General features: G+C 38.4%; 1 protein-coding gene across 1 annotated transcript in view; it reads left to right on the forward strand.

Moving 5' to 3' along the window:
* The first annotated feature begins 8,589 nt into the window (after nucleotides 1-8,589).
* The window catches only part of myt1lb (myelin transcription factor 1-like, b), a 94,474-nt gene continuing 87,739 nt past the window's right edge, over nucleotides 8,590-15,324 (forward strand). The window contains 2 exon segments of the mRNA XM_043263264.1: nucleotides 8,590-8,764; nucleotides 9,057-9,217. Coding sequence (XP_043119199.1) covers nucleotides 8,590-8,764; nucleotides 9,057-9,217 — 336 coding nt within the window.

A 15,324-nucleotide genomic window follows, 5' to 3' on the forward strand; every position in this document is an offset into this window, starting at 1 on the left:
GCAGGTGATGATTATTTATACAAGTTAGTTATTCAACTCGTTATTTGAAGGTAACTACCAGAAGGTTAAACTCAAGAAGGGAATTTTGCATAGTGTCCGTCTCAAGAATAAGAGATTTTGAGTACAGAAAATCTGAGTTGAGGACTTTCGATAGTTCCCTGGCACGCCCACAGGTTTGGTGGGCCAATCACAGACAAGAATTTCACGAATCCGTTTATGAACCATTGGCATCTTTATTGCTGGTCTGGAAAGTTGGTGTAGTTTTATTCCAAAGCACGGTAAAAAAAATTGTACGATGCATTTCATGATCCTATAGTGTACTGTTTGAGGAATTAAGAGAAGATCATTTTGATACCAAGAAAGAAACCTCTAGAAGATATTAAATTCGAGATATGCTCATACACTTGAATATAGTCTAACTAAAGCGAATAAAGAGTTGTAACAAGGCTAATGAGATAAGGGAACACACATACAACACATGCATGTGCGATATACATTTAAAGCTGTAATCATGGCCTAAAATAAAGAAACATGTATTACAATTGTGGAGCCAGACCATGTCTCTAGTCAGGTCATTGGAGCCTTGCAAAGAGGTCTTTGAAATGTGTTTGAAGTTTGATGTAGGGACTAGAGAGCCAATCTGTTTAGCATCTTCATGATAGTGGGGGGAACCATTGGCGATTTAGCGCCATTCAAGTGTAGAATGTGGGTCCAGGTCTTCATACGCAAATGTCAAAAGTTTAGAAGGGTCTTCTTATAAGACAAAGTCCAACCAAGCATCTACAGTCTTAAGCAGACGCTACAGTAGTGTGCAACCACAGTGTAAGTTCACATTGTTAGTACCTAACTACAGTACTGCATACTTCTGTTAAAAAATGTAGTTATATAATTGCTTTTACACAAAGAGTTGTTATCAATGTTCTGTTACACATGTGTACTTACACATACCATTCTGAGGGTCGATACATGTGTGTAGCTCCAGAAATATTAGATACTATCTACCAGTGTGTACTTACACTGTGGTTACATATCTAGTTACTACGTAAGTACACAGGTATTAGAGCCATAATAAAGTTTTTGTGTGTGTGTAAATGTCCGTCACATTCAGAACTTTCATACGGTATGTTCCTCCACGATCCATTTTAAAATGTATGCTTTAGCACTTTCTTTGCAAGGTCAAACTTTGCTGAAATACAGAATATATTTCATCAGAATGTAATGCATTATGTTTTGTTCTGGAAAGTGTCAAGTGTGTATGCCCTGCTACCTGAAACTGATAAATTTTATATAGGTAACCCGCATAATGCTTTATGCTGCGCCTGAAACCAGAAAGATATATACTGTAGGTACAGTGTTGCTCCTCTGCCTGAGAGAAAATACATTTACATTTTTTTTATATATAGCAAATGCCTTTATTGAAAGTGACAAAGCACGATAGCGTAACATGCCACTTTTTGGCAAATACATCACAAAACTCTCTGAAAGGAGGCATTGGTTATTTCACTCTTCAATATCGGTGGAACTGGACTATTTGTGTTGCTTATATATTACGCATGCCATATGCAACAACAAATGTGCTGTTCATTTATTCTAATATATACCAGACTTAAATTAAAATGCACTTCTGGTGATCATATAACAACTATGATTACAATGTATGAAGAGAATGAGGCAAAATGACTATATCCAGGGCAGTTTGGGTCGTGTTTCTCTGCGGATGTCTGTTTTCTGAGCTCTGTAGATGGTGATGTGCAGCAGCATGGACTGATGGGTAAAACAGCGTGCTGAGCTGTAGCAGGAACACATCGATGTAGCGTGGGAGGAGGCAAGAAACCGCAGTATTGCCTGAGATGCAAAAGGCCAAAGGGTCGCTGCCGACAGAATTAATTTTTAAAGACCTCAGATGGAGGGAGAGATGGAGAGAGCGGATAGTAGAGGAGAGTCAGAAACGGCAGCACGAATTCAGCGGACACCCAATCAGACGTGTTGGGGTGCTTTTATTTAATATCGTATGTGCTTATTTCAAACAGGGTTGAATTGGAATTCTTCACAGTTGCTGTTAACTAAAACCAAACTTAAATAAAATGAAATTAACTAGTGAAATTAAATTTTGCATTCTTTAGTTTACAGTGAGGATGATTTCAAGCTGCTGATTTCGAATGCTCTGTATTATAGGACAGATTTATTGTGATTTAAAATACAAGCTTCCCATGGTCAAAAATGATCGATACCACTTTACAGTAAGGTTCATTAGTTAACATGAACAAAGAACGAACAGTACTTCTACAGCATTTATTCATTTTAGTTAATGCTAATTTAAGCATTTATTAATGCACCATTAGTTTTGTTTGTTAACATTAGTTAATGCATTGTGAGCTAACACGAACTAACAATGAAAGATTGTATTTTTTATTAACTAATGTTAACTAAGATAGTAATACTGTAATAAATGTATTGTTCATTGACTGTGTTAATAAATGGATATTCAGTGGGTACAAAAGTATACACGCCCCCCCGTTCGAAATGAAGCTTTTTGAGATTTTTCACATCAGACCTTTCATGCAATACTACAACCAAAACAATTAATGTAGCAAACAATAGTAACTTAATAAGAAAAATAATCCAAATAAGAAAAAGACTTAATGAACTAATGTTAACAATTGGCACCTTCGTGTAAAGTGCTACCAAAATAACAAATGTGTCAAACTCCACTAAAGGATTTCCTGGATCAGGTTAACCTGATTAACCTGATTAACTTTTATTTACCTGATTTGTTGTGACAGCAATCCTTATACAACACACATACACACACTGGATAAGATAATATATATATATATCTTATCCAGCCATCATTATCAACTGCACTCTCAGAAATAAAGGTACAAAAGCTGTCACTCTGGCAGCAAGGTTCAATTTTTTACCCATTAGGCTCTAATATGTACACTTCATGTACTAATATGTGCCTCTAAGGTGCCAAAATGAACTCTTTAGGTACAAACATGTACTTTTTAATAAGGCCCCACGCCAGTGACAGCTACCTTCATTTCTGAGAATCTGAAAAAAATCTAGAGAATGAATTATTTTTAAAACTAGGCGCATTTTACAGTAGGTTGATACTTAAAATTAATTTCTCCACAAATGTACGCCACTGAGGTTATAAATCTTTGCAATTACATACTGATATGACAGCTTTAACTTTCACTTTAACTTCAAATACACTATACAAAAATAATTTCTCAGGGTTTAAAGGAAAATACTATTTAAGCCTTTTTTACTTCAGAATCACATATTTAGTGACACTGTTACTTGCCATTTCAATCATGTGGGAACTGAATAGCTGTCCAAAACAGCTGATTAAAACACCACACCACTCCAGTCCATCAGTTAACATCTGGAGAAGACAAAAGCTGCGTTCTCGTAAAGAGCAAATCCATTTATATGTGTTAACTTTAAACTTGTTTCCGCCTTAAATTGCTGTAAATCTGTAATCCATGATTGATAATCCAGACAGATATATTTGTGAACACTGGAAAGATGACCTGTCGATGAACCTCTGATGCTAGCAGCTGGAATGTCTAGAAATGCGAGGATATTCAGTAGTTACAAAAGTATACACGCCCCTGTTCGAAATGAAGCCTTTTGAGATTTTTCACATCAGACCTTTGCTGGGATATTAAAACCCAAAAAATGCATGTAGCAAACAATAGTAACTCAATAAGAAAAAAATCTAAATAACAAAAAGACTTAAGAATAAAACAACCCGGTTGGATAACTGTGCCCTACATTTTGTTATGGGGCCATTCACATTCAAACTCTTGCTAAATATTAATTATGATCTTCTGGTCATGCTGATTAACTAATAAAAATATGTATGATGTCAAAATCATACTTTCTACTAAAACTTGTTTACTAACGTGCGTCATTCGTCATTTTTTGAGGAACATACCAGCCATTCCTGAGTCAAAATAGTTTGAAGACCTTTTTTCAGTGTTGGAAAAATCAAAAGATGTCTGTAGGCATTTATATCCACTGGACTATATTCTGGACATCCTCACAGTCTTGTAGCCCTTGTTTACTCCATCCTTTTTAGGCAAGATTGTGCTTCTCTTGAGACGACCACTGGCCACCGCCGGCACACGCTTGCAGTTTCAAACAATCCTTCACTTCTTGAGTCTAATTTACCAATTAACGCACACTATCTCCCCGGGTTTCTCAGTCCTTTCAGCAACTCTTACAAGAATGTTTGGAGGAAAGCGCTTTCATCCACGCTAACCGTCAAAGTAAAGTCACAAAACAGTCGGGTTTATTTGTCTTTTAGCCGGTACGATACACAAACGCATTTTTCACATAAGAAAGTCCTGTAATTTAAAGCAGGACAGTTGTAGCTGACAAACCGAATCATTATCACTGGGCTTGTTTTTCCAACAAAAGATGTACTGTAAAAAAGTAGTCCTTAAAATACGACAATAAAGAAGACACTGTGTTAACAGACAAGCATCTTATTTGGTGAGCTTTAAAATGTAGCGTAAAAAAAAACTGCTATGTCAAAAAATATATATAAATTAAATTTATAAAAATAATTAAAATTACTGTTACATAGTTGTGACAATGAACATAAATTGTTTGTGGCATCATTATCAACAGGCTGATCACTTCAGTTGTGTTTTTTTACTTCTTAATCATTTACATGTAGATTATCGTCTCCTTTCAAAAAGAGATATCTTTTGTCATCATTGATTTTCATCTTAATTATCGCCTTGATCACCGCCATTATCATAATTATCACCATCATAATCATAGTCATTTTAAAAGATGGCGCATGAAGAGATTTCAAAGTTTTTTTCCCCTCTCAGTTGTATTTATATAGGACTTTTCACAAAACACATCGCTTCAAAGCAGTTTTACATTAAATCATGATTTTGATTTAAAGTCAAATTTATTACATTAGGGAAGGATAATAAGATACATTTTGTGATAATAAAGATTTTCTATTTATCACTTTAAAGAACTATATGCAACTTTATATTTAGTGTTCTGTGATAGTTTTGTGATGAAAAAAAGATAACATTTGCTAGATGATTACTGTGCAATTACATATTATGTAAATCAAGCGGATTTTCTAAACTGTATATTACTTTATGTCAGTATACCGTGCATGTAATACATATCAAACCTATAAAAATAAAACATTTTTTGCAACAATAATATACCTTTTTGTAGTACCAAATTCGAGTTTTGCTACATAGTGCAGTGTGTGTCATTTTAAATAATAAAAAAAGTGTTTTTTCATGTCCAATTAATCCCAATCAAACTGCAGTTGTTGTTTTTTTTGACTAGCTTAAAGAAAAACACAGCTTATTACATGATAACATAATAAAAAAACATGATTTCTGAATTTTTTTTGCAAATAAACTCTTCCTATGTATGCATTTAAGATGTGAAATACTTAACTAACAGATTCAATAAGGAACTAGGCGATAATATAGTTCCCTCGTGCCATTTAGTGATTTTTGTATCTGTTCCAGATCCCGTCATTTGTTTTTGCTGAGCTCTCTCCGCGTCAAGAGGTTTTGTCCAGGATGGGCAGCACCCCTGGCTGGCAGTAAATGAGGGGCTCTGGAAGAAGCTGGCCTACCTTTGCCTGCCCTTGTGTGTGTGTGTGTGTGTGTGTGTGTGTGTGTGCGTGCGTGTGAGTGTGTGTGTGTTGTGGGTTCATTAGAGGGCTGCTTCAGCAGATGCTGTGACCTGCTGTGAGGCAGGGGTCAGTGAGGCGTGCCACACATCCCAGCGCCGCCGTCGCTTTAAGGACACACTGGGGGTTCTGGGTCATCTACTGTAGAGTGACAACATCAGCCCGCGGCAGAATAACGGCTGATTATTAGTTTTTACCGAAATCATGTTTTGAATGCGAGCGCGGGGCGGAATGCAGTCCTTCGCGAGATGAAAGCGTCTGCGCGCATGGAAAAGCCCCGGCTGTTACACCCCTCTACTGCAACCATCCATTTTCCCGTTCTGGCTGATGAAACGCTTTAATTGGACGACGCTGAGAGCCTGCGAAATGCTGTTTGTTTACTCAGCTGCATCAGAGCAAACAAACAAACACGGGGCAAGCCAAAGAACATGGCTATCTAAAACAGACAGATTCGTTTTCTGCGACCTTTCCATACATATTAGCAACTTAGTGAAGTCCCCCGATTTATCGGTTTTGCTCGATCTCTAGTTTTACGAAGCGTTAGATCTTGCAGAAAGCTCGCGGTCAGATTATATAATGCATTAAACAGATCAAAACCGTCAGTAAAGACATTTATGACACATATATACGTACCCAACTCCACCAAGACCAAACAAAATGAACACTGATGTATATTTTGCACGCATATATTGAAGATTTTCTTATTTTTTACAATTAATAACACACTTACTGCAGCCTTTTAATAAGCTAGGCATATGCATCAATTAAAAGCTTTTTTATTTGAATTTTATATAATTGTAAAAAACTCAACAGCTACGGTTCAGGCTCGCAGTTCCGGAAACATTCTGCCCTCATCTCCTGACGCGATCTTCCCCAAAAAAAAAGCTCGGGAAGACATCCGTCTCGTTCCCCCCAGGGCTAGTCAGCCAGTGTTGAGGAGTGTTGAATCTTCTCCTCCAGATGATGCTCACCTACCTGCAATCAAGCTAGAAGACTTGCAAAGCGCTGAATCACTGCGCTGAGATTGCTCAAGCACTCCGTCCACCTGAGCCCGTGCTCGATCCGATCTCACTAACTAAACAGCATTAAAAATGAAATAAAGATATTCGTTTGAATATGGAACGGAGCGATGATGCAGAAAACGTTGAAAAAATTGAATGTGAAGGGTTGAGATGAATCTTGTAACTCCGAATCGATGCGTTGAAGATTGAAAATGATTGTTGTGATGTCTTCACCGGTTGCACACAATAAATTCACAACAAACCAATGAATGAATGGTAGGCGCAATGTTGGCCGTCCTACCAATTAATGACTTAAAGAGAGAGAGAGCTGGTAGAGAAACAGAAAGATTATAAGGAGAAGCTGGGATCTAAAAAGGTATCTGCGAGAACAACAAATACATATGTGGCTGTTTTATGTTTGAAATGCCCTTCCTCCCCCCCTTTTCTTTCATTATATCTCATTTTCCTCTATGACCTCTTAGTGTTTTCCCCCCTCATTTATATAGGAGCCATACTGTGCATGCGGCTGTAATTCAGCATTGGTTGTACGCTTCCAGACGGAGCGCATCCTCTCGTCTGTGCTGGCAGACACATCAGGGAGCACTGCATTATGGGTATTTATCCCTCTCTTTATTTTTCCCTCAATCGAAGAGAAAATGCATTATTTACAGTAGCGGTTAAAGTAGGACACAGAAGCCTTGGTGATGGCCATCCGGGAGCTGCTGTTTCTCACACATCTCACACGCTCTGTCGTTTACCAGCGTTCTCAGCTCGCCCCGCTGTTGATGTATGGAATATAATTGCTGGCTCGGGGAAGGAAAGAGAAAGAGAGAGAGATCTGGATCTATCGCAGGAATGTAGTAGTTCCTGCGTACGATAACTGCATCTGTTCATTGTACATAAATCATTCTCTCTGACTAAGATTACACATATTTTGCACATCCTCTCTCTCTCTCTCTCCTTTTTTTATCTCTTTTTGAATTCTCCTGTTGAAAATGAGTGCAAATTATTCCCATTGCGGTAACTATTCGCATTACGTGAATTGTATTTTTATCGTTTTCAGAATTCAAATGCGCCGAATTTGAAATTACTGTTCGAAAAATTCTATTTAAAATCAGCATTAAAGTCACATGTCGGGAAACAAGTGAAAGTCTCGTGATTCAATTTTTACGTTTTTCTCCAATGCATATTGGTCATAATTATTGGCACCCCTAGAAATTATGAGTGAAATATCTCTGAAACATATGACTAGGTGCGTGAAATTGTCCAGCCGTGACTTCCTGTTCCACGGGATTATAAATATGAGGAACATGAAGCCGAATAACCTTAATCATCCATCGCAAGGAAGTTTTTTGAGCTTTACAAAGATAAGCTTTAAGAAGATAGCTAAAGCATTGATAACATTTCCACATTTCCACCATTAGGCCAATAATTAAGAGGTTTTAATAAACTAAAGATGCTACAAATCTGCCTTGGAGAGGATGTTAGAGTCTTGCAGCCATAAACTTAAATAAAAAAATAAATCAAACTACCAATACATCATCACATATTGTTCAATTCTCCTCGCTCATCCAATACTCCAGCATATACAGTTGTCCGACACGACTGGAACTTCAAATGCCACCGGCTTCTATGGGCAGATGAAACAGAAAACGTGCTTTTCGACAGCAAACCCACCAGATGGGTTTAGTACTAACAGGACTTAAAAGTACCCCGTGTCTAAAATATACTGTCTTTCTGCCTGGACATCTTATTGGTACGCACGGCTTCGTGGATTCTCTTAAATACCAACAGATAAAAAAATCCGACCGCCTCTGTTAGAAATCTTATAATGGGCCATGGCTCAATCTTCCATCTGGACAATAATCCAAAACAAACATCAAAGTCAACACAAAAATGGGTCACCGAGCACAAAACCGAACTTCTCAGCTCCTCGATCTGAACTCTATAGAAAACATGGAGCTTGAAAATCTAAAGGGTCTGGAGAAATCCTGTATAAAGGAACGGTCTTTTATCTCTTATGAGGTGCTCTTCAAACTCTTTGGGCATTATAGGAGAAAACTCAGAGCTGGTGAGAAGAAGGCGTTGCCAATAAATCGAGCCTCAACACACAGAATTTTAAAACTTAAAATGATGAACACTACAGATTTAGTTTTACAGCCACCTTGGCTCATATCTACTAAGGGTTCCAATATGGATATTAAAACGATACATATTATATTAATATTATACACAAGTTTTGAGTGAGATTTACCTCTTTTTCTCATTGACTTATTTCTTTCAACCTTCCTTGTCTTTTAGTCCTTGTGTAGTCCTTTTAGTCACTTTTCTAAATGATTCTTCTATCCTCCTGCATCTCCCAGAGAATCCGTTCTTCCGGCCTTCATCTAACGGTGAGGCTAGAGGCCAGCGCCGAGCTAACGCAGACAGCAGACACATGCGTCACTCCATCACCCGCAAACCTGCTGACTCATCTCACAGGAAGTGCTCCGAGGACCGGACACAACAGGAAGCGCTCGAGCAGGTAGGGGGCAGCAGGGCCTTGCTTATTGCATTAATTCTATTTCTGAGAGGACAACGCGGAGGGGATGATGAATGTTTTGGGGAAATTATTGCCGCGGACATTTCAGTTGCCTCAAAGCAGAGGTTCTTGATCTTTTCAGCCGGAAGAAAAGCTGAAAAGAGAGAAAAGGTGCATGGCCGACCAAAACCTTAAAAGAAAATACAAAATCTATCATATGCGTCTTACAATATTTCATTGTGTTGAAATGAACTACACTGTTACTATGATTTTTTTTTCTTTGACAGAATGCACAAAGAATATACTGTTAGACACTTTATTTAATGGTCTCTTAACTAGTTGTTTGTTAACATGCATATTACTAGAATATTAGGCATTTATTAGCAGTAATTAAGCACATATTCACCATGACCTCTCTAACCGTACCGATACCTAAACTTAACAACTACTAACTAATAATAAGCAGCAAATTAAGAAAAATCACAGTTAGGAGTGTTACCTATTCTAAAGTGTTACCAAAAAAACCTCGATAAAAATCTGTGCGAACAAAGCGGTGTTGAAGGTGAACGTCAGTAACTGCATTTTCATCTTTTAAGAGTGATTTGCATGAATGATAGTTATTGATTTTTGTGTGGCATGAAAACAAAAGACTCAAAACTAAACTCTGCACGTAAATTACAGTCAAGTGAATACTTAGCGTTCTCTCAAACATGGGCTACTGCTTGCATAACGGAATTGCGTTTTAATTTCAAACTTCAAGCGCAGTCCCACATTAAATACACGATGCTTGACCCAAGACATTAAGATTATTTCCGAACAACGGTTTCCTGCAAATGGTGAATAATAATAACAATAATGATTTCAGTATTTAACAGCAGCATCGGAGTAGATGGCGCCTATAGAAGAGGAGCATCAGAAGAACTTGTTGTAAACTTGCGAGGGTTTCCCTGGCTTAAACTTTGATTCACAGGACTGACAACCTTATTATGCGCCGTGCTTGTTATTGATATTACTCTGGGCTCCGTTGCCATGACCACCGCACAAGAGACATTTAATTTTCTCTCCTCCATCATCATTATCTATGAGACCATCTGTTGTGCAAAATGAATTCAGCCTCATTTGCATGACTGATAAGCACATTCTTTATCTATTTAACAGAAGGTCATATGCCATGGGTTTGGAGGCAGCAAAGGAGAGAGACGGAGAGGTTGTGTGTGTGTGTGTGTGTGTGTGTGTGTGTGTTGTTTGTTTAGGGGGTTGGACGAGTAGGAGTGTGTAACATTATTAGCACAGATGTTTATTCTGGTGAGTTGACTGTAGTTGCTGTGCTTTAGAACAGTTTGCATGCTTTATTACACCAGCATCCAACAACGATTAGCAAGAGGGCTAAACAGGGTCCTCATTTCACTACACTAAAACACTGATTCTGATTGGATGATTCTCAATCCTGGTGCACGCACGGAACTCCTACTCGTATCAAATCAGACATGCTTGCACAAAAAAGCATATAGGAATTTTTAATACATGTGCATCGTTCATTCAAACCCACAATAGGACGCTGTGGCGAACGCTCGCGTGCCCTCTTGATTTATGGGAATTATTCAGGTCCTCTGATTGCCAGTCTTGAAATGAAACGCTTGTTATTTCAGTACTTTGCATTTCCCAGTTTCTGTGTGCGTGAAATCATTTAATCGTCTTTGCTATGGTAAATTTACGTTCTGAATCCGGTAATGTTCGATTCACTAATCTTTAGCAGCCGTATTTGATTTCGTCTGTAAGCGGCACGAATGTCATGTGAACTAAATGTCTATTTTTGCTCGCTGTCTGTTGTGTGGCGGGCTATAAAACCTGACCTAGTTCCTAAAATACATGTGTGCTGTAGCTGTACAGCCTTCTCAAATCAAAGCCAGAATGCCCCACTCCTTCAAAACACAACCTATTTACGCTCGTCTGCTGTGTTTCTCAAACTGTCTCCGCTTCTATCTGTGTTTCAGCTATTTTTCAGCGTAATATCGGTGAATGTGGGCCGATGTTCCTTTACCCAGGGCTCCTCCTCTCTCTGTCTTGCCCATTAGCATCGCAGCTTTCAGCACCAGGCGCTGTCCACTCCATGAGCAGTCAGAAACCTTTGGCGTCAGTCCACCAAGTTTATGTAGAGAAGAATGAAGGTGCCGCTAGAGTCAGATTTTAACCATCAAACAATGGAATTTAAATGATTCATGCCCTTTTTTTCAGAACTTTGCTTGATGTTCTGACCAAGGTTTTTTACTGAACATTTTTTAACCACTAATGTTAAGATAATATTCAAAATGAACACTGCAGATGATAAAATTAAATCTTCCTTTAATGTTTTCACTGTTGTTAAACATTATTTTAGAACATAGCTACATTTAAACAGTGACATTACAATTAATATTATTATATTATATATATATATATATATTTTTTTTTCTTCTTTCTTTCTTTCTTTCAATAAGTTGGCTTATGTTCTGGCCTGTCAGGCTATCATGGGAATCTATTACGCTCTTTTTTACAAGCTGTGATATAAAACTCAAGTGAGAGAGAGAGAATTTATAGTAACATTTATAGTAACATTATTAAAGCATTCTTAGAGCAAAGCCAAATCGTATTATTATTATTATTATATTATTAGATATGCCAGTTAAAAGTAATACTATGAATTTCAATTGAATGGCTTCGCTCAATTAATGTATGTTGAAATGAAATGTTAAGTTGTCTGAGAGACATGAAATGTATGTAAATGTTACATAATAGCCCCATAAATTACAATCAGTGTTATCTTTAAAAAGAGTAACCCTGTATATATACATATTTAAAAAAGAAGAAAGAAAAGAAAATGTATATATATGTGTGTGTGTGTGTGTGTGTGTGTGTAAGTATTGCTCACCCATCCAAATAATCAGAATCTGTTTTAACAAACATTTGTGAAAGAATGGGTCGCTCCCACCTGTGTAATAAATCCAGTTGTGAAATTTCCTCGCTCTTAAATATTCCACAGTTAACTGTCAGCTGTATTATAAGAACGTGGAAGTGTTTGGGAAAGACAGCAACTCAGCCACGAAGTGGAAGGCCACGTAAACTGACGAAGTCAATCGCTACAGACCTCCAAACTTCACGTGTCCTTCAGATAAGCTGAAGAACAGTGCGCGGGGAGCTCCATGGACTGGGTTTTCATGGTCGGGCAGCTGCATCCAAACCATACATCACTAAGTGCACTACAAAGCGTCGGATGCAGTCACTGGACTGGAGCAGTGGAGACCTGTTCTCTGGAGTGACGAATCACGCTTCTCCATCTGGTGATCTGATGGACGAGTCTGGGTTAGCGGTCGCCAGGAGAACGGTACTTGTCTGACTGCACTGTACCAAGTGTGAAGATGATGGAGGGGGATTATGGTGTGGGGTTGTTTTTCAGGAGCTGGGCTCGGACCCTTAGTTCCAGTGAAAGGAACTCTCTGAGAGCCAGGTCTTCTCGTCCAACATTAATGCGCTTCTTGAAGAATGGTCAAAAACTCCCATAAACACACTCCTAAACCTTGTGGACAGCCTTCCTAGGATGTCACTTAAGTTCATATGCGAGTCAAGGCAGGGGAGCAAATACTTTTGGCAATACAGTGTGTGTATATATATATATATATATATATATATATATATATATATATATATGTAGTTTGGCATTATCTGTCTGACGCAGGACTCCTGCGCGAGTCTTTCACGGTTACCACACAACTTAGCGTCAGGATGATGAACAGCTTAGCGATCACATCACTCCATCACACACAAAACCAACCACTTTATCTTTAATCACTTCCCTGTCAGTTATTTTATGTCATGTGTTCACGGATATCATGTTTTCTAATCACCTTCTAATCTCATTTAATCATTTTTTCTTTTCGGCATCAGTGGATTAAAGATAAATAAACTGCATTGTCAGAAGAAAAAAATGAATTCTTCAGTTGAATAATGGCATATAAAGCAGTAAGGAATGAATGCCTAATCACTTAAAACAAATGACAATTGAGCTGACAATAGAACGGCAATTTAGCCAGAGAATTAAAACTGAGACAAATGCTGAAATGGAGTCTTTAAATTATTGGGAACATTCGACTGTACACAGACGGCAGATTACAACCGACTCCAGAGGAAGCAGACAAAACTGATCTTGTAAGCCTGAAAATACAAGGCAAGCTCAAGTATAAGTAAAACGAACTGAATAAAATTATCAACGCAACACTATTGGTTTTGAAGATACCATGACGAGATTCATCCACCACCATCACCTTATGTTTCATGCATGGCCCCACGTCGCAATTCCTGGAAGCTGAAAACATCCCGGTTCTTGCCTACTGAGAACGTTTGGGATAGACATAGTGTTTGTTGTCAGTGATACTTCCTCGAGATGCCACACGATTGATCTTAAGAACGTTTTTACTGACTGTTTTGATATGTTTTGGCTCTGGAGATAACACAGTTGGTAAGGTGCAATGCTGAAATCACCGCGTTTGAGTTTGTTTAGTAGAAAATACTTGCTGTTCATATAAACACGCTAAACGTGCAGCCTTAAAGAAACAGTTCACCCAAAAATGAAAATTCTGCCATCGTTTGCTCACCCTTGAGTAGTTTCAAACCTGTATGGATTTCTTTGTTCTGCCGAAAGATTGAAAAGAAAGTTTGCAACCAAGCTGTTTCGGGTCACCATTGAGGTCACCATAAACAACACCACTGAAGTCAACGGTGACCTGAAACAGCTTGGTTACAAACTTTCTTCAAAATGTATTATTTTGTGTTCGGCAGAACAAAGAAATACAGGTCTGAACTACTTGAGGGTGAGTGAATGATGGCAAAATTTTGTCATGCTGTTATGAAATGCTATTGGCTCTTGTTATGTCTCGCGATTGATTGCGTCGCTCTATGGGACGGGAGTATCTTTTTGAATGAGATGTGAGCGTGTTAACGGAGAGGGATGATTTTCATTATCAAAACATTCTTAGAGCATAAATGTTATTTCGCAAACATTAATAGAATGCTTGCTTAAAGTTGTTTGACTCTGTCAGCACCAATATGACGTATGGTAAGGCTTCAAACGTCCCGGCTTGGGAATCTTTCCTGATCCTATTGCCCTTTCTCTCACCCACCTCGCTTTCTGGCTTAAAACACTGTCTTGTCCAAAAATAAAAATAAATAAATATATATATATATATATATATATATATATATATATATATATATATATATATATATATATTTTTTTTTTTTTTTTTTTCAAACATATTGTGAATGTTACTACTAAGTACTTGTTTTAAAGTCGATATCTAAGTCTGTTCTAAGTCTGTCACTCCTCATAAAATGTGTTATTAACCACCCAGCCAAATCTGAATGCGAAGTAAAGTAAATAACCAAGGAAATAAAATAAGGTAGCAAAATGTTTAAAACTAAGCCGCCATCTCTGCTCTCAAACGCTGGGGGCGTGTCCACTGGCAGTGCTGAAACCACGCCCACTCATTGGAAAGTCTTTGAGAAACAACTTTTAGCGCTGGAGAAGGGGCGGGGCTCGGTGGCTCGATGACATCATCGAGTCGTGATTTAGCCCCGCCCAAAACAATCCTGCTCACGAAAATGGGGAAAAATAAGTACTGTTTTCTACGGCTTTCTAACATTTATATGTTTACAAATCAGAATGTGTAACTTTACGCAGACTTTAAAGCGTTCAGAGAAAGCATCCTATTACCTTATTAAAACTTTTAGAAATGTGTGCATTTTGAAGAACATTACAATTAATGCTTCCATAACTCAACGGGAAGGTTATCAAAACACCCTCTCTTTTCGGGCTAGCTGGGATATGACTTACCAGCCCAACACATGGACTGCGCGGAGGAGCGGATATGCGGATAGCATCGCTTTTGTCTGGGAGGAGACGGTTCTATCTCCCGGTGCAGGGGAGGTCGGCTTCTCCTTAAGCCGGTTATCTCAGAGCTCCACGCTGCTGGTGCTCTGCCAGCGCTCACAGCCCTGGCGACATTAATGAGTCCAGCGAGACTCTCTTCCGCGGGCAAGCGATGGACGTACGCGCGCGGTTCCCTCACACCAACCCA

This window comes from Puntigrus tetrazona, chromosome 17 (assembly GCF_018831695.1).
Source record: "Puntigrus tetrazona isolate hp1 chromosome 17, ASM1883169v1, whole genome shotgun sequence".
Lineage (NCBI taxonomy): Eukaryota > Metazoa > Chordata > Actinopteri > Cypriniformes > Cyprinidae > Puntigrus > Puntigrus tetrazona.